Source organism: Phyllopteryx taeniolatus, chromosome 4 (assembly GCF_024500385.1).
Source record: "Phyllopteryx taeniolatus isolate TA_2022b chromosome 4, UOR_Ptae_1.2, whole genome shotgun sequence".
In the NCBI taxonomy this organism is placed as follows: Eukaryota; Metazoa; Chordata; class Actinopteri; order Syngnathiformes; family Syngnathidae; genus Phyllopteryx; species Phyllopteryx taeniolatus.
The window spans coordinates 7,906,599-7,927,551 of NC_084505.1; the positions used below are offsets into that span (position 1 = coordinate 7,906,599).

Here is a 20,953-nt window from a genome sequence, read left to right on the forward strand (position 1 = left end):
ATCAGCGAACCAGCCACATTCTTTTAGCTGAAATATCTAACCCTCAGCCACGACTCCTGAGGAAAGAGGACTGTAAAATCACTCTCTGTCAGGCTTCCATGCAAACTCAGCTGTGGTTGTCAAGGAGATGACGGTGATGGTGAAGTAGATTGCATTTCCACAGATTTCAATCAGCTCCGATTGTAAATTATATACACTCTGGGAGCATCACAAAGTCAGGTTACATATTTTACTATTGATAAATTACTTTTGTCAGCTAAAAAATAAGTATTTCTTCTGCCTAGTTTGAAAGAATATAATCTGATAATTAATTATGATTTAAATTGCTTCATGATTATTTTCTAACATTAGTTGTTAGTGATTAGCACAGCTCATTTTAAGTGGCTTGAAAGCATATTTTGTATTGAATCACCAGGATACAAAATCATTATTTTGGGTTCCATTCAAAGTCAAGAAGTTTGAATGCCTTACTTTAACAAATAGTTTTGAACATGTGACTTCTTGTGAATGGGTATTGGTTACAGTAGGTTAACATGTCTGTTATCACTAAATTCAATATTGTAACAGAAGCAAAATTATTCTGCTCATTACGACACTGGCATTGAAACAGATATTCCAAACAAGATCCTCTCATTATTATTTTGCAACCCAACACACTGAGTCAATAGAGTGGTTGACTTGTGATGTTAGCACCCCAGTATCTTTGCATTGCTTCACCTGTGGTCCATTTGCTGGACATACATGTATTTCTCAACAAGAACCAGATATCTGTACTTATGGTTTACACATTCATTGATTCATTTATCTTCCATTGCGCTTATCCTCACTAGGGTCACGGGCGTGCTGGAGCCTATCCCAGCTATCTTCGGGCGAACTGGTCGCCAGCCAATTGCAGGGCACATATAAACAAACAACCATTCACACTCACATTCACACCTACGGGCAATTTAGAGTTGTCAATTAACCTACCATGCATGTTTTTGGGATGTGGGAGGAAACCGGAGTCCCCGGAGAAAACCCACGCAAGCACGGGGAGAACATCCAAACTCCACACAGGCGGGGACAGGGATGAGGCAGACGCTCCAACCAGTCGCCCACCGTGCCGCATGTACACACTTTAAACCCGGGTCCTCAGAACTGTGAGGCAGACGTGCTCAGCAGTCATCCACCATATGGTTTGCTTGCATTATCAAGCAAAATGATAGTATCAAAAGTGAGCATAATCAGTAGTGATTGTGTCTTGAAGGTGTCTCGTTGTGGGAACAGTTTCTTTTGACATACATTGTTGTTGAAGCAAATACACACTATGGGCCTGATTTACTAAGATCCCAAATAACTGACGCTAAAATGCATCTTTGCGCTAACAGATTTCTTACGTTGTAATCAACAGGTATAAAAAAAGGCTGCAAAACTCAACAGTGGCTACAAGACAAGAGTTAAAAGTGGCACCAAGTAGGCCCAAAAAATAAAATGTAAATTCGACACACCACAGAGAAGACTGCCAAATTTGAATGAATAAAAGAAAATCGCTAAGTACATAAAATCAGGTTTCAAAACTTGAATAATAAGGGCCACCTCTCAACTCTCAGACACTGTGGGCATGTCAAATGTATGCGCCAAAAGGAATCAAACATACTTAGAGGGTGATAGCTTGTACGATGTACAATAACGTTAGGAGGCTCAACTTCAAAATTGAATGGTTATTGTGGACTATTGGGGACTCGTAAATATAAGCACACAAGTCAACTTACCCTCGTTGTTGGTGACATAATGTTACAGTCGAACACGGCACCTGACGACAGAGGGACGGTATGAGGAAGCCCAGGTAGTTAGACAGTCGGCACTGCCCCATTCACTAGTCTCAAGTTACCCACGAAGCCATGTTGTTTCTGGTGAAAGTTTATAAACTATCTGTCATAAAATGCACACTGCAGAGTTGGCTGGTGGTAGTGTTGATGTTCAATTTGCCATCCGCGTGTCTTCAAAAAGTCAATCCATCGTTTTTTTATTCACTCGTATCAGGTTACCCACAAATTTGACTCTGGTGAGAGTTTACAAAATAATCCATTGTAAAATGCGCACTGCACGTTGATGTTCGTCATCGCGTCCTCATTTTTGGGGAGCTTAAAAAAAACGTCACCGAGCTGTTCTGTAAATTGAGGCTTCCAGCGCTGGAAGACGCTTTTTCAGGCTATAGCTATAATTAGCTTGCTAACAGCACACTGGCGTGGTAAATGGGCCTTGTTCTGGAAGCTAAGCATAGCTAACACTAAACTGAGCAGCCAAACGAAATTACGTCACTATGTCCTCATATGGTGGGGGAGGGAACTCGCACTGGAAAGTATATGGCCCAGGCCCGTTATGTCACAAGGCTGTGTTTAACCCTGCCCACAAAATCAGTTAAATTCAAATGTGAAAAAGGTGCTTAAGCTATATCTCAACAATCCAGGATAATATTGTTGTGTTTGCAGATGTTTTAAGCACTTACCTTCAAACACATTTAATGTATTTAGAAACAAAACACGGATATCTGCTTAGAGCCCCTTTAATAGTTGAAATCTTCCAAGCAAACTACATCAGAGATTTTTTTTATTTTTTCATTTAGTGGTTTTGGTCTCCATGAACTACTTGGGAGAGCACTGCTAGCGCAAAATGAAGTTTGCAATGATGGAATTGGAAGTGTTTGTAGAAAACGCAAACAAACGTATTGCTAAATTGACCACGCCGATAATTTTGAGGAATCCAGGAACCGAATAAAAGTCATGCTTGGTTTGATTCACCAAGCCCCGAGTGTACTGTAATTAGATCTACAGGTACTGTATTGTGCCCATCCTGTCTAACGTTACATCTAAAACTTCACACAGTCTACCCCATAAACTGCTCTAAGAGAGGCGAGCACCAAATCGTCACAGTGCTCTGAAATGACCAAGACTCACAGAAAGGCAGGGTTTAAAGGAGTATTTTCATTGTTGATATGGCAATGACTCCTTCTTTTGACTGGCTCCAAGTCAGCCCTTAGATCATTCGGAAGCTCCAAAATTGCATTGCTGAAGGATATTTTGCAATTGTTGGCATTTCCAAAAAGCTTACACGAGCAGAAATGTTCTTCACGTCAACTCTCATTTTGGCTGTGCTACGCTCACACCACCTTGCACCTGCCTTTCAGATGCGCTCGCAAAATCAACCTGCGCAATTGGTCGTGGGTTTGATTAATCAAATTGTGTGTGCTGAATTCTTCTATTTGCATATACTCCTCCCACAATGCGCAAAATGAACTGCATGGTAATTTAGTGCTTTTTGCAGATGCAATCTTGTTTGCGCGCCTTTAGTAGATCAACTTGCACATCTCTTTCCATGCACAAACCTTTAGTAAATCTTATGTAACAGGAAACGTTGATGTGATAAAAAAAAAAAAATTCCTTCAGAATCCCACTCATCTCATTACTCATCAACAATATTAGCGGTATTTGTGTGTGTGTCTATGCGTGGTTGCGTGCATGTGTGTGTATGAGCGTGCACATATGTACAAGTATCAGTGTCTAGGCATGACGCAGACAACTCAACTTTGTTTAGGGTAGAACCTCTGTCAGAGAGAAGAGAGTTTGTCTCTCATACGAGCATGGAAAGAGAAATGGTAAAAAGGAGCACAGCAATCAACAGCAATAGTAAGTAATCAAACATCTATCCATCCATTTTCTGAGCCGCTTCTCCTCACTAGGGTCGCGGGCGTGCTGGAGCCTATCCCAGCTATCATCGGGCAGGAGGCGGGGTACACCCTGAACTGGTTGCCAGCCAATCGCAGGGCACATACAAACAAACAACCATTTGCACTCACAGTCACACCTACGGGCAATTTAGAGTCTCCAATTAATGCATGTTTTTTGGGATGTGGGAGGAAACCGGAGTGCCCGGAGAAGACCCACGCAGGCACGGGGAGAACATGCAAACTCCACACAGGTGGTGCCGGGGATTGAACCCGGGTCCTCAGAACTGTGAGGCTGATGCTCTAACCAGTCGTTCAGCGTGCCGCCAGTAATCAAACAACTGTTCCCTAAATTCATAGGTCATGCTCTGTCCATGCCATGAGATTAAGAGAGTAAATGGGTTTTTTGTTTGTTTGTCTTTTTCAAATATTCTTGTCTAGTCAAGTATATATAAATATATATATTTTTTGTGTGTATTACTAATTGGATACTTAACATGACAAAACCCATTAAAGATCAGTCTTTAGGAGTGTAGCCATGACATCCTCTATCGTGAAAAACAAGCTTGATTATTATCATATTATTATTATTATTTCATATACCCCGTGGATGTCTTTCGATGTAGGAGTTTGTCCGGTGGCCATTCTTCCCAGGGCAATGTACGTACGCTCGTAATAGGCATTGATTTTCCGGGGCATTGTTCAGAGTAAATAACAGTGGGTCGTCAACCCTTACTGTTTTATTTCCCCTGTTGACTCAACTACCTTGAGGCGTTACCAAGTGCCTTGTGCTTTACCTTACCTTTGTCCCCTCCGGGTCATGCAGTGTATGTACAGAAGTGGGCGACTGCTGGGAGCTGTCAACTCATGACAATGGCAAGCCTTTGTGCAGGCCTGTGATTGTTTCCCAGTCTGCATATTGTATTCCCCTGATACATGCTGCAGCCTGTTGGAATGTTTACCGACTGATTTATTTGCTCTCAGTGTTAGTGTGTATGTATGTGTGTATGTCTGAACATTCTCATTTGTTGGTACCAATGTTTATATAAGCATCGTAAGAGAAGTCATGTTTATGTGAAAGTAAAAACTCAACTGCACCAACAACAAAAATCAAAACATGTCATCATGTTTAAGGACTGTTAATTTAGCAATGATTACTAGTATTAATACAATTATTAATACTATTATTATTAGTTGTGGCGGCACGGTGGACGACTGGTTAGAGCGTCAGCCTCACAGTTCTGAGGACCCGTGTTCAATCCCCGGCCCCGCCTGTGTGGAGTTTGCATGTTCTCCCCGTGCCTGCGTGGGTTTTCTCCGGGCACTCCGGTTTCCTCCCATATCCCAAAAACATGCATTAATTGGAGACTCTAAATTGCCCGTAGGCATGACTGTGAGTGCAAATGGTTGTTTGTTTCTATGTGCCCTGCGATTGGCTGGCAACCAGTTCAGGGTGTACCCCGCCTCCTGCCCGATGACAGCTGGGATAGGCTCCAGCACGCCCGCGACCCTAGTGAGGAGAAGCGGGTCAGAAAATGGATGGATGGATGGATTATTAGTTGTATAGCATTGGGTGAACCTGGGGATATTATTGGATTCATATTAGTCTTTTAGCTGCAAATCTTCTTGGTTCACATTCACATTTTGTGTGTTTGTAATGATACCATGGGACCATGGGCCAAAAATAGTACAGTTTCATTCTTCAATTTTGATGAAGCTATGACATTTCTTTCCCCATCAATTATAGGTAATTCAAAACACAGTTAACAGTTTGACAATCAACTGACCTTATTGAACCTTATTGTAGATAGATAGATAGATAGATAGATAGATAGATAGATAGATAGATAGATAGATAGATAGATAGATAGATAGATAGATAGATAGATAGATAGATAGATAGATAGATAGATAGAAAGATAGAAAGAAAGAAAGAATAGTCGAATATTGAACTGCGGCCGAGGTTGTCCTGATGCCAAATGCAAGATTGTTCACTTTTCAAAACCTTCAGTGTTTGTTTTGGATGATCCGTGATGAGGACAAAAGTCCAATAAGAAAGCACCACACTGGCTCAGCTTGTGGGGGCCCTTCCTCCCAATCAGGCCCTTCCAGGTCACTGTCATTGCGCACTTTAGCATAACGAAGGAGTTATGGAGTGGGATGTTTGAAAAAAAAAAAAATCATTTTTTAGAAAGAAAAAGGTGCAAAGTCAGGCTCATAGAGGACTCTGCATCTTTTTGCACAATTGTTGTTTGTTGTTGTTTTTTGTCAATGTCTTTATGTCTCCAAAGTGTTCTGTAAATTGACTGTCTGTTGTACTAGAGCGGGTCCAACTACCGGAGACAAATTCCTTGTGTGTTTTGGACATACTTGGCAAATAAAGATGATTCTGATTCTGATTCTGAAACATGCTTGTCATTGGTTTGTAAATTAGGCAAATGTGTGTTTTACATGAATTGTTGTATTGTCTTCTACAGTTCCTCCAAAAAGAAAGCATCAATACCTTGGCACATAGCTTTTTAAATGTTACATCTGTCCGATTAGAGAAACTAGAAATTGATGATCTAGCACTTCTCAGTCGAAAAGAATACTACGGAGTTGTAGTTTAATCATATTTGCCTTGAAAAAAACCTTCAGCCCATTCTCGTTTATTCTCACACTTTTTAATTTTGTGTCACTCAAATGTTATAATTTGTAAAAACAAATCTTAAATCCTTTTGGGTGTGTAGAACATGATTAGATCCTGACTGATCATGTCGAAGTGTGAAGATATGAATAATCAATGAAGTTACACTGGTGTGCTTCATGCCTGTATCAGGCACAAAAGGTATTTGCTAAATATGCTGTGTGCAAAATGGGGTTACCTGGCTCTCAAACATGTTGAACAATGAAGACAGCTTTGAATGAAGGACCTTGCCCAATATAGTATTAGCTGACCATCTAGCAGGGGTGTCAAACTCATTTTTGTCATGGGCCACGTCATAGTTATGGTTTCCCTCCGCGGGTCATCATGACTGTAAGCCCATATCAATGTATGTTTGCCTCATATTATTACATATACAAAAGAAATTTGAGAGCCATTATAAACGTTTTGTCCACTGATTATTCCGTTTATTTTAAAAGGGGGAGTCGTAACAACAACAAAAAATGCTTACAATAGCTCAACATTAATAACAGTAAAGACAATTTGCAATTTAGTATTTTAACACAAAACATTAAGTCGACGCATATGATTTGCTTGTGCCGGCCACAAAATGATGCGGCGGGCCGGATTTGGCCCACAGGCCTTATGTTAGATACCAGTGATCGATGCCTAGAACAAAACCTAAGACTAAACATAAGTTGCTGCAATATATTTACTATTGAAACGACATGCATTTTTACATTGTTTTGTTTGTTTTTGGAAGGTACATCTGATGTTTTTTTGTCTCTTTCCTTCCTTCTTTAGAGGCATGAACACAAACGTAGATGATAGAATGAGCTGCACTCTCTCTGCTCTCAAGATGATGAATTCTGAGGAAGAATGCCCAGTATCTTAAGACAATGAAATACTTGACAAACTTGATGTTGGTTCAACTTAATACTTATAGGTAATGTACGTTAACATTTAAATTGCCCATAGGTGTGAATGTGAGTGTGAATGGTTGTTTGTTTATATTTGCCCTGCGATTGGCTGCCGACCAGTTCAGGGTGTACCCCACCTCTCGCCCAGAGTCAGCTGGGATAGCAAAGCAAGAAAAGCAAATTTATTTATATAGCGCATTTCATACACAAGGTAACTCAATGTGCTTTATCTGATTAAATGCATTTTAAAACAAAGAAAAAGAACAGCTTATAAACATTTAAAACTAAGAGAAAAAAATAAAACAAAATAAAAATACAATTAAAACAGCATGCAATGCAAGAAATATCATTTAAAAGTGGAAATGTTCTAAAAAGCATGAGAAGAATTTTTAACCAGCACTTAAAAACATGCACACTTGGGGCTGACGTCACTTCTGTTGGCAACTTATTCCATTTGTGTGCAGCATAATAGCTAAATGCTGCTTCACCATGTTTGCTATGGACTCTGTGCTCCGCTATTTGACCTCAGTCTGTCGATCTCAGAGCCCTACTGCGTTTATATTCCATTAGAATTTAATTCCTGTATTCAGGACTTAAACCGTTCAGTGATTTATAGACCAGTAGCAGCACTTTAAAATCTATTCTAAAGCTGACTGGAAGTCAGTGTAAAGACTTCAGAATTGGAGTAATATGCTCTGACCTCTTTGTTCTCGTCAGAATCCGAGCCGCAGTATTCTGAATAAGCTGCAGGTGTTTAATGCTCTTTTTAGGGAGTCCAGTCAGAAGACCATTACAATAGTCAAATCTACTTGAGATAAAAGCATGGATGAGCTTCTCCTGGTCTGCTTGACACATGCAAGCCTTCACTCTGGATATGTTCTTCGGATGGTAAGAGGCAGTTTTAGTCATTGATTTGATCAGAACACCAAGGTTTCGGACTTGGTCTTTGGTTTTTAAAGAGAGTGACTCCAGGTATTTACTAATAGCAATTCTCTTTTCTTTATTTCCAAAAACAATTATCGAAGTTTTGTTGTGCTTTAATTGAAGAAAAATTTGGCTCATCCAGTTATTTATCTGTTTTAGACAGTGACACAACACCTCAATTGAACTGTAGTCATCTGGAGACACTGCTAGATATAACTGTGTGTCATCTGCATAGCTATGATAGTCAAAATTCAAGTTCTGAAGAATTTGACCCAAGGGTAGCATATACAGGCTGAACAGGAGGGGTCCAAGCACTGACCCTTGAGGGACCCCATAGGTCATTGCTATTCGATGAGACTGAACACTTCCAATGGTTAAAAAATAGCTCCTTTCCTCCATGTAGGACCTGAACCATTTAAGGACTGTTCCATTTCGTCCTGCCCACATTTCCAACCTGTTCAGCAGTATATAATGATCTACCATATCAAAAGCCACACTGAGGTCCAACAAGACCAGAATTGACACCTTTTCCGAGTGCGGAAAATGGATGGATGGAAATTAGCACTTGATTGATGACTATTTGTGTAAAAACAAAAGTTAGTTTTCCATAATATTACCCATTTAAATGCTGGAAATTGTATGAGTTCTCTAGATGAAACTAGCACTTTGTGTATTTTTGGGTGTATAGTATTTTAACCCCTACTGTTTGCCACATCTATTGTTCAAAAAGCTCAGGGATTCATCCGCAGATCCTTCATCCACATGGAGACTGTGACTTTGTACGTACAGTAGACTAGCAATAAAGATAGATAGTTTGGACACTCTTTGATTTATTAGCCACCTTCTTGCTCTTTGATGCAACCATTTCAATCAATTTCCAGTTACTCTGTTCCATTTGGTTGATTTAGATACCATGGCAAAAGATTGCCCATCCTTTCAAATGCAGTGGAGGCCTTCATCAAATTAGAATTGAAGAGATTATTCAGGGCCTCGCGGAATGACAAAATCAATAGTTCAACGCTAAAATGAAGAATGGACATTCAGAGGGGAATGCTCCCTTGACTGCTCCTTTTCCAGCCATCTCACCTTCTCTACTGGTTTGAGTTCCTATCTCAGAAAAAAAGGAGAGGCACTTCCTTAGATAATTGCAATTAGGAGTTTGGCTGATGTTGCCGCTTTGGACCAGTTCCAGCACTGTGTGTTGGTTAAGAGGCAGTGGAAGTGGGTCTATTGGGCTTCTTTCCAGCCTCCACAAAGCTTGTTGCCTCTCACACTCACTTGAGCCTGTGTAGAAATAAGCACAGGGATTGCTTTTGGTTCTTTAAAGTAAACTGAAAATAGGACAAATGCATAGAATATGATACCTTTCATATTTTCTGACACCACTAACTGTAGCTATGTGAATTGTTTTGACCTTTTTTTTTTGCAAGAACAGCTGGAGTAAGAAATTTTTTTCCCCGCAAATCCATAAAAATGCATTTCCAAATTGAAAACATTTTATCATTTTATTATGTTTTCCAATGTTATCATCTTCATTTAACCACTCAAATTCATGTGAAAAGTGCACCCTTCCCTCCTTTCTCTCTTGCTCACCCACAGACAGACACTTGAAACCCATCCGCACACATGCTTGCAAAAAAGGACGGCAATCCATCAATGCGCTCATTGCTGTCATGAGGAAAGAGACAGAGCTCTAAGCCAGAGTCGTCTAACACAAATTTGATTTAGTTCAATTTGCCTCAAACAGCGACATGTGAGCACTAGGAGTGCTAATATAGACTGGCACCTTTGCTGCTAACAGCCATGTGTTTGGCTCTCTTTCAAACACTGGCCATATTCGCACCACAGTTTTTTGTTGCATTATACGGTCTAATATTGTGAAAATAAAGAAGGACTGATACTGTGTGTATGTTGACTTCACTTGCTCATAAAAAATATGCAAGAGATGTAAAAGATTATTATTATTGGAGGTTTTAAACTCGGTTTTATGTCACAAACAACAAAATATCACATATAATGCCAGGGCAAATGGGTATCACGATTAGCCTGACCTGCAATTAAATGGACTGCAATGAGTTGTGTCTGGAAATTAAAATTTCACAAATATAAAGTGCCTCGTTACACCACCAAGCGAATCTGTTCTCTCAATACTGGTCATGCATCACAAGGGTGCTCGAAATGTCATTCTATCAAGCTTACCATTCTATATCTGCATTTGTTAAGTTGATGATTAGAACTTGTAATAAATCACATTATCTTGCTACAACTGAAGGGTTTATTCCTTGCCTTGTCTCCCAGCTCTTCCTCTACTTCATCATTGTTAACATACTGTACATGTTTTCTGTGGTAATGCTATTGAATTTATCTGTGCATGGCATCTAGACATTAGTTCTCTGGAACTCGACATTTGATACATCCTTTTTCATAGCACATTGCGACACTACCTGCTGTCCTCATAGACTACAAAACAGAATAATGAACTAACTGAGCATGTGCTGTAGTCAATTACATTTGGTAGACTGCACATCAAGAACAAAGGCAAAACATTGAAAACCCTAATCTAAATATCACAAGGCAGCATGGTGAGGTAGTGGTTTAGCATGTCTGCCTCACAGTCTGGAGTTTCTGTGTTCAAATCTCGACTCACACCTTCTTGTGTGTGGAGTTTGTATTCCCCCTCATGCTCGTGTGTTTTACATTTGAAAACCATGAAAAATAATCTCAATAAAAAATACATACAAATCATACTTTTAAACGGTTCAATTCATTTATATTTTTTTTTCTACTGTCAGTATATGGTGGGAACATCATTTGCTTGCTCCACGTGCGACAATAAACTTTTGAACTTCTTGATGCAACTGTGGTTTAGTTTTGTTGACAATCGCCGTTCCTGCTGTTCGTTGCTGCTGATTTGATCCAATACTTTTTTGCCCACCATCGGACCGATTTCCGATTTCAAAGATCGGATTGGTACACCCCCACATGTGGGGTAGGTTGAGTGGATACCAATTGTCCATGGGTAGTGTGTGAACCTGAGAGTTGCCATTATGTCCAATGCAATTGACTGGCAACGAGTCCCAGGGAGTACCACGCCTCTCGCCTCAAAGTCAGCTGGGCTTCGGCTCACCTATGAACCTGATGAGGACAAGCGCTCTAGAAAATGCATGGATGAATTAAATATCACGAATGGGTTTTTATGTTTTGTTTGTCTTTTATTGTTCAGGTGGCCAACTTGGCTTGCTCCATCTCTAATAATGAAGAGGGAGTCAAGCTGGTTCGAATGGCTGCAACTCAAATTGACAGCCTTTGTCCACAGGTAAGTTCTTTCACCATGTCATAAAGCATTTGTACAAACCCTGTGTTGAGTGTTTATGTCTAAAAAGGCATTTTAAAAGGATACCTTTTTTAACAAATGGAATGGAGCTGAGACTAAAAGAATCCAGGTTGGCAAAATGGGGGAGCCATCCATCAATAATGCGTCGGAGGATTTTACAGTGCTGTTTCTCAGGATGTATGCACCAGTGGAAGTTAAAATCAATACATTGTTTCCTGGGTTAAGAGTTGCCCTTTTTCACAGAGGACCTAACTTTGTGAGGTGAGAAACAAATAAGAAGATGAGGGTTATAGACTGTATAATGCACAGACCTCTTGTACAACAAGGGAGAAACTCCTCATTTAACTGAGCAAATTTTAACCAGGACATATTGCATAAAAAAATAAACCTTTGCGTTTGAAGCTGATCTCCATCGATCAATACATATCCACATGCAAGTTCATAATAATATCCACTTTGCCTTCCCCCTGTTCAGTGGGGGCAAGTGTATATGTCCCGTTCGGTTCATAGTCCATTCAGTGTACAGTAGCGCTAATGCTAGCCAAGATGGCAGCGCGCACGGTTGCAGTGTCCCGTTGACTCCCACTCCAGTTCTAAGCAGGACACACCATGTTCTTCAGTGAAGCAGTAGCCAATCATATTGCAGCGGGGCGCGTCTTGCCAAGTCCAGTACCGTAATTTCATGACCATAAGGTGCACCGTATTAAAAGGCGCAGTCTCAGTTACGGGGTCTATTTCTATATTTAACACATAGATAAGGCGCACCATATTATTGGGCGCAGGCATGGTAAAACATACGCTAGCATGCATGCTAGCGTATGTTTTAAAAAAGGCAGGAGCAAAACTGAGTTTGGTTTTACTTTATTGAAGTATTTAACAATGTGATCAATCCTCATCCACAAGTCGATCAAAGTCCTCATCTTCTGTATCCGAAATGAACAGTTGGGCAAATTCTCCATCAAACATTGCAACGTTGCTGGGGGGCTGTTCAGCAATGATGCCGGCTTTCGCGAAAGCTCGGACAACAGTCAAAGTAGATACCTTAGCCCAGGCGTCCACAATCCATTCACATATGGTGGCGTAACTCGCCCGGCGTTGCCTCCTAGTCTTAGTAAAGCTATGTTCGCCATCTGTCATCCATCGCTCCCACGCCGCTCCCAACTTTACTTTAAACGCCCTGTTTACACCCATGTCCAGCGGTTGGAGTTCCTTCGTCAAGCCACCCTGAATGATGGCAAGCTCCGAGTTCATTTGCTGCACTTGTTTTTTCACAGCGGCTGTAAGATGGGTGCGCATGGAGTCACAGATCAATAGGGACGGTGACGCGTGGAAAAAACCATCCGGTCTCGGAAGTGTACGTACTCACTCAGCCACTCTCTCATTTTCTCCTCGTCCATCCAGCCCTTTTGATTGGCCTTAACAATGACTTCGGCTGGAAACTTTTCTTTAGGCAGCATCTTCTTAAAAATCACCGTAGGTGGCAGTTTCTGTCCATTACCATGGCAACCAAGCACAACACTAAAAGCCGACTTCTCGTGCCCCATTGTGCGTATCGCAACCGTGCTGGTCCCCTTCTTCTCTACAGTGTGGTTCACCGGGATGTCGAAAGTTAGCGAAAGTCCGCGGCACCTCGTCCATGTTGGTGATGGGGTTGGGCTGGATGTATTTCTTTTTGCTGCAGTAGGAGCGGAAGATGGCCAGCTTTTCTTTGTAATCTGCTTCGCCACGGTAGTCCTTGCCCGGATGGATAGATGGCGCCAAGCACCAAGACGGACCTCCTTGAAATTGTTCGATTTTCAGTTCTTCTGCAAGCATTATTGCCCTCAGTAGAATGGTGACTGTAGAGACGCTTCTCCCGGCTGTTCTTTGATCATTAATCCATTGCTCGAGTTGGTCTTCCAACTCGGGCCACCTCGCCTTGTTTCCGCGGAAACTCAGCTTCTTCTTCTTGACTTGGCGAAGCTCATTTATCTGCTTCCTCCACTTGCGAACCATGGATTCGTTGATCTTGAATTCTCTCGCGGCTGCTCGATTGTGTTGTTCCTCCACGTAACTGATAGCTTGCAGTTTAAACTGTGCTTCGTAAGCGTGTCTCTTCATAGGTGCCATTTTCGGGGCTCCTTAGCCAAACCGATGTTGTTTTGCACAATGCACATACCGGCACTATATACCTACTGGGGGCGTGCCTCTAGCGTCCTCCTTCACGCGCACCCTTCCCCCTTTAACGTCCTCATGCTGTCCTCAGTCACGTCCGCCTTTCCTCTATATAAGCAGCGTGTCGGCAAGAAATGCTCCCAGTCAGTCAAGCGGAGCGCTCATCAAACTCACACAACATTTACAGATTTTGGAACTCGGTGCACACATAAGGCGCGCCGCATTATAAGGAGCCCCGTCCATTTTGGAGAAAATTTAAGACTTTTTAGTGCGCCTTATGGTCGTGAAAATACGGTACTTAGTATGATTCTTAATAATGCTGCAGCGGCATATGGCTCTCCTCTTCTGTGCTCTTTTCCTTGCTTGTTTGTTCTGATTGTTCTCCGAACATTAGCTATGCCTGCCCAGAACCTTAAAGACATTGGCAACCGGCCCCAGATACCTGTTTTGAGTGCCTTTCGTTAAGTAAGAGGCAAGGACAAAGCAGTGCTGGCCTTTGGCATAGTAAAATGGTTATTGGGTCATGCAGGGTCTCCTTTGTAGTACTGAGGGATACACAATTTGATTTACATTCACACAGAACAATGGTCCTTACATTCACCAGGATTCCTACAAGACAGCACACTACAATTTCATATTTTAAAAATGACTTGAATGACACAAGAGCACTCAGTTACAGTAATTTCAAGTAAAGGAACATTTAAATAAAAAAGGCTACAAAAAACAAGAATGCTGACCCTGGAGACTGTACAGTCCAATACTGCACAGTCCAATACTGCAGAGTCCAGAGCTAAGGTACAGTATGTCAACAGGGAAAACTAATATTAATGTGTTTATATATATATATATATATATATATATATATATATATATATATATATATGTGTAATACTATAATATAATCAAGATGGCGCCTACCCGTGTGGACGCCTCGGTTACGTGCTCTCTAGTATTGTTTTTGTGTTTTTCGTTCGTCTTTGGAGACATTACACGACTCACTTACACAAGGGGAGACTTGCTAAACATCAAGGAGGCTACTCCGGACTTTCTTTCACCAACTTTCGCAAATCCGCTCGGTTTTTTCCCTGAGTTACTCACAGGAGCAGCAACCGCAATCTTTGGGGCATGGAGACGGATGCGACGCCACAGAGGGAAGCGAGCCAGCATCCAAGTGAAGCTCCGCAAGAGTGGATACAGATTGGCGTTTCCGTCGATCCACCTCGCCAGTCTACTCTCCCTACCCAACAAAATGGATGAGCTTCATCTTCTGATAATGACCAGTAAAGACTTTGGACGTTCCGCCGCCATGTGCTTTACGGAGACTTGGCTTTGTGAGGCTGTACCCGATGGCGTCGTCATGCTTCCCGGCTTCCATCTTCACCGGGCAGACTGCGACATGGAATCATCGGGAAAAACAAAAGGTGCCGGGATATGCTTCTATATCAACGGAAAATGGTGTACGGACGTCACGAAGCTCAGCACACACTGAAGCCCGCATTTAGAGTCGCTGTTTTTGAACTGTAAGCCATTCTACTCGCCTCGTGAGTTCGCATCATTTATTATCGCCGGTGTTTACATTCCGCCTCAAGCTAACACGAACGCCACACTGCTAATGTTCGCTGAACAAGTAAATGAAATTGAAAAAAAACACCCGGACTCACCCCTCATTATTCTCGGGGACTTTAACAAAGCTAAACTCAACCACGAACTCCTGAAATACAAGCAGCACATCGACTGTCCTACCAGGGAAAAATAATATTTTAGACCACTGCTATACTACGCAAAATAACACATACCGCGCCATACCTCATGCAGCCCCGGGCTCGTCTGATCACTGCTTAATTCACTTAATACCAACATACAGGCAATAACTTAAATGTGTGAATCCTGCTGTGAAAACAGTGAAAAAGTGGACCAATGAAGCAAAGATAGAACGTCAAAGCTGTTTAGACTGGAGTGTCTTTGAAAATTCAGCTGGCAGCCTGGATGAATATACGGACACTGTCACATCCTTTATTAGTTTCTGCGAAGATGTGTGTGTGTACCAATAAAGTCATTTCGCACATTCAATAACTACAAGCCGTGGTTCACTGCCAAACTTAAGCAACTTCGCCAAGCTAAGGCGGACGCATATCAGAGCGGGGACAGGACCCTGTATAATCGCACTAGAAACCAGCTGACTCAAGAAATTAACATTGGAAAGAGAAACTATTCAGCAAAGTTGGAAAAACAGTTTAGTGGTCACGACTCTAAATCAGTATGGCATGCGTTCCAATCGCTGACCAAGCCACAATCACCCCCAGCTGATAACAATAGTAGACGAAGCAACGACTTGAATACCTTCTACTGCAGATTTGAAAAGGACACTTTAACAACCCACACCCACCCAGCCGCGCCACCCACCACAATCAGACCTCTGACTTCAGCGTTAACCATCCACGAACAGGATGTGAGACGCATCTTCAAACAATAAAAGATTAACAAAGCGTCAGACCCAGACCATGTGTCCCCATCCTGCCTTAAAGTTGCCGTGGACCAGCTCGCGCCAGTCCTCACACAGATCTTCAATAGATCTCTGGAACTGTGCGAAGTACCATCCTGTTTCATTCCAGTCCCCAAGAAACCTACAATCTCAGGTCTAAATCACTACAGGCATGTCACCTTGACATCTGTAGTCATGAAGTCCTTTGAACGTCTCATGCTGGACCACCTCAAGAGCGTCACAGGTCCCCTGCTGGACTCCCTGCAGTTTGCCTACCGAGCAAACAGGTCTGCGGATGATGCACTCAACATGGGACTGCACTTCATCCTAGAACACCTCGACAGTGCAGGGACCTACGTGAGCATCCTGTTCGTGGACTTCAGCTCAGCATTCAACACCATCATCCCTGAACTCCTTTCCTCCAAGCTTCTCCAATTCAGCGTCTAGCCTGCCATCTGCCAGTGGATTTACAGCTTTCTGACGGGCAGGACACAGCAGGTGAGGCTGGAGGAGCCCACCTCATCCACACACAGCATCAGCACTGGGGCACCCCAAGGTTGTGTCCTCTCTCCGCTGCTCTTCTCTCTCTACACGAACGACCGCACCTCGACGCACCCGGCTGTCAAACTCCTGAAGTTTGACACCACAATCATCGGCCTCATCAAAGACGGTGATGAGTCTGCATATAGACAGGAAGTGGAGTGGCTGGAGCTGTGGTGCGGCCGACACAACCTGGAGCTGAACACGCTCAAGACTGTAGAGATTATCGTGGACTTGAGGAGGGATCCTACGCCACAGCTGCCCCTCACGCTGTCCAGCTGCCTTGTGTCAACCGTCGAGACCTTCAAGTTCCTGGGAATTACAGTCTCTCAGGACCTGAAGTGGGCAATCAACAGCAACTCCGTCCTCAAAAAGGCCCAGCAGAGGATGTACTTCCTGCGGCTTCTGAGGAAGCACGGCCTGCCACAGGAGCTGCTGAGGCAGTCCTACACAGCGGTCATCAAATCAGTCCTGTGTTCTTCCATCACAGTCTGGTTTGGTGCTGCTACAAAAAAGGACAAACTCCGACTGCAACGGACAATCAAACCTGCTGAAAAGAGTGTCGGTACCCCCATACCCATCCTTGAGGACTTGCACGCTGCCAGAACTAAGACAAGAGCGTGCAAATTCCTCTCGGACCCTCCACATCCCAGTCACTAGCTCTTCCAGCTCCTTCCCTCAGATAGGCGCTACCGATCAATGCAAACTAGATCTAGCAGACATTCCAACAGCTTCTTCCCTCTTGCAATCAACCTCTTAAACAGCTAACCTACAATTCCTTTGCAACATGCTGCCAATTTTTTGACTTGAGTTCATTGTCACATTTCTGTGGCGCCAATTATACATTACTCATGCACTCACTGTAGTAGTCTCGCCACGCTGCACTATTTGCATATCTGTTGTTGACCAATACTGGCCACTAATGCCTGAGTAGGATCTGCACCACTTGCACACTGACTGAGGAGTATCTGCAACATTTGCACAAACAACATTGTCCCAGATTATCGCAGTACTAGTCACTTTAAACTGCATACATTCCTTGAAGTCTCGCCGCCCTTTGCACAATGGTCATTGCACCGGACTATTGCTATATTAGTCATTCAAACTGCTCTAAGTGCTAGAGGACTCTGCATCTTTTTGCACAATTGTCACAAAAAAAAAAGAATTTGTACCAGCATTACCAGATAACTCGCAACCCTTTATTGCTCAGTGACCGTTTTTCTCAATGTCTTTATGTCTCAAAAGTGTTCTCTGTCAATTGACTGTCTGTTGGCATACTAGAGCGGCTCCAACTCCCGGACACAAATTCCTTGTGTGTTTTTTGGACATATTTGGCAAAATAAAGATGATTCTGATTCTGATTCTGTTTATTGCTGGTCATTTATCCTCAAAAGAGGGGGTTGAAGAATAAATCCATCTTATTTTTGTACTAAGCAGCAGACAGAAACTTGTGTAGGCCTACCGCTTTCTTACACTAAACTTCTATAGTCTGCATCATATTTCTCATCTTTGCATCACCAATACCCTTGTGTAGTGCCAGTCCCTAAAAAAAAGTCATAACGCACTCATAGAATTAATCCTTTACAGGTCACTAATCTCATGGGATAACCTAAAGTCTTGCAATGTACTGTATGTGGACGTCCAGGAGCTATGCAGACATTGTTATCCAGGCGTATTTCCCCCACATATTTTGGTTGAATTTGACTTTTAGGACATTCGACTTTGGAGGTTGTACTGTATTTGTGTCAATTTACCATGCGCCACAGAGGTAGAGTGGTCGTGAAAGTGCTTGAAAAATGCTTCACTTAGGTTTATATGAGCAAACTATTTTAAAAGGCTGAGGAAGAGCGTACCATTAGTCCTCTTAACCTAGACTTGAACCCCAATCTATTGGGAAGAAATCTTCTAACTGGCCACAAATTAAAATACTTGAAAGACGACAATAAAATTACAAGTTGTACATGTTCTACTTTAGCGGCTGAGAGCCAGTGGAATTGAGCAGTTTCTGTGTCTTGACAGGTTATCAATGCTGCCCTGACTTTGGCCGCCAGACCACAGAGTAAAGTGGCCCAGGACAACATGGATGTTTTCAAGGACCAGTGGGAGAAACAAGTGCGGATCTTGACTGAAGCCGTGGATGACATTACCTCTGTGGATGACTTCCTGTCTGTTTCAGGTATTAACCGGTATTGTATGGTCAAATAACAACAAAGTCATTCGATTCCACTGAGTTTTCTTTGCCTCTCTTCCAAGAAAACCACATCCTAGAGGATGTAAACAAATGTGTCATAGCACTTCAAGAGGGAGACGTGGACACACTAGACCGAACTGCGGGAGCGATCAGGGGCCGAGCTGCTCGAGTTGTGCACATTATAAATGCAGAGATGGAGAACTATGAACCAGGCGTCTACACTGAGCGTGTGCTGGAGTCCATCAAGCTCCTGTCTGAAACTGGTTAGTACATTAAGGCTCTCACTTGTACATAAAGGCTCATTGTATCCAGTAGTATTTTTATATTACATTATTATTTTATATTTAAAAAAAAAAAGGTGTGATAAAGGTGAAAAATGGCATTGTCAGTTGGTGTGGTTTTTGTAGGCTGTTTGAAAGAAAAACTACGGGCGTCCCTGGATGGAGAGACATATTTTTCTTCACATTAATTATATAAAATACAGTGAAACCTTGAAATGTGGTACAGTTTGGAAATTAACCAAAATTTTGTGGAAAAATACGGCTCAAAGGTTTTACCAAAATCCAGCAATTACCTATAAAATGCCACTTGGTCACATTGTCTCTACTCTGCAGACAACCTTCCTTTTGCCTCTTTACATGTCAGTCATATTCAAAGGGTCAGTACGTTAGTAAATTTAGTCTTATTTAGTTTCATTGTATAATGGTTAGCTTCAGTTTACGTAGGAATATTACAATGTTACTAAAAGTTTCTGAACAGTTAAGGGTTTGTCTGGTTGAACACTGCTCCTAATGCAGAGCTGCCACTGATCGTATTGGAAATTTTGATGCAAATTGAGTGGTGTGTCACACAGCTTTTAGCAGTCTCCCAATGACGTCAGTAAATTATAAACACACCTGCCTGGATTTTCAGTGTCCCACATCGGTTTATTGGCTGCAATACAACACCCTGGATTCAGTGACGTGCGGTGAGGTTCGTGATTGGTGAGGCACTGACTACGTCACGTCACTGACAGTCACGTGACGTCTAGAGCTCGATGAAGCTCAACTCAACACTGCTACATGCTGGTTGTGGCATCGTACATACCAGACTCCACTGTGCACTTTTCGTGGCTTTTCTGGTTGATAAGAAAGACTAAATGTCACACACTTTCATTTAATATATAAGACAGTATGTTAAACGTCAGTGAGTGCAGTACATGTGTGATAAAACGTATATGATTGGCGATGTAATGAGGAAACACCAATGTCGCTTGTGTGAAGCCACGGACCAATCACAGCTTGCCTGAATGGATGTGTGCGTGGTCTCTTGAAGCATCATGGGAGCGATAACTCAATGTGACTCGTAGCTGGGCTTCCTATGCATTTGAACAGTATATCTGTTGTTTTCCTTGTTGCATCCGTGTGCCATGGATTAGATGGACCATCTGCCAACATCCCCCAGACTCACAGCTGTGGTGTCCTTGAGCAAGACACTGATACCCCGAAATGCTCCCTGGGCGCTTCAGCTGCCCCCTGCTCCAGTGTGTTCCACTAACGTGTATGTGTTCACTGTGATGGGTTAAATGCAGAGAACAAATTTCGTGTGCATGCATGCATGTTTATGACAATAAAAGATTATTCTTCTTCTTCTTTTCTTCTTCTTCTGTGGTGGTGTGTTTCAGAGAAGTGTGATTATTGTATCTTCACGGTGTAGGCTTTTGTGTATTAATAGAGGTTAGGTTTTTTTCCGTAAGGTTTTGTCCGTGCCTCGTGGCGAGGATGGCGCCGCCTGAGACGCCACCGTCTGTGAGGCACGGCGTGCGGATTGTGCCACAGCCTAGCTTCACGGTGGAGCAAGTTCTGCTGGCTGTTGGCGAACAGGTGGGATATATGCATATCTCACATGCATCCCGCATGAATAAAGCGGTGGTCGTGTTTTTTAAGCAACAAAAATATGTAACGGAACTTATAGAGAATGGATTAATTCTAAATGACGAGTTTATCCCAGTTTCCCCGCTGGCCGTACCGTCAACACGGATCACTGTTTCGGGCGTCCCTCCGTTTATTTCGAACGAGGTGC

At 42.5% G+C, this 20,953-nt stretch overlaps 1 protein-coding gene across 4 annotated transcripts in view; it reads left to right on the plus strand.

Annotated features, from left to right (window-relative positions):
* Positions 1-20,953, plus strand: part of ctnna2 (catenin (cadherin-associated protein), alpha 2) — a 373,639-nt gene that overhangs the window by 292,728 nt on the left and 59,958 nt on the right. For 3 of the 4 annotated variants that reach the window (XM_061772275.1, XM_061772273.1, XM_061772274.1), the window contains exons 10-12: positions 11,415-11,507; positions 18,721-18,877; positions 18,955-19,155. In XM_061772275.1, coding sequence (XP_061628259.1) covers positions 11,415-11,507; positions 18,721-18,877; positions 18,955-19,155 — 451 coding nt within the window. Of the gene's footprint in view, positions 1-11,414; positions 11,508-14,621; positions 15,101-18,720; positions 18,878-18,954; positions 19,156-20,953 lie in introns of those variants that run through there. The other variant, XM_061772276.1, reaches the window with a different exon arrangement.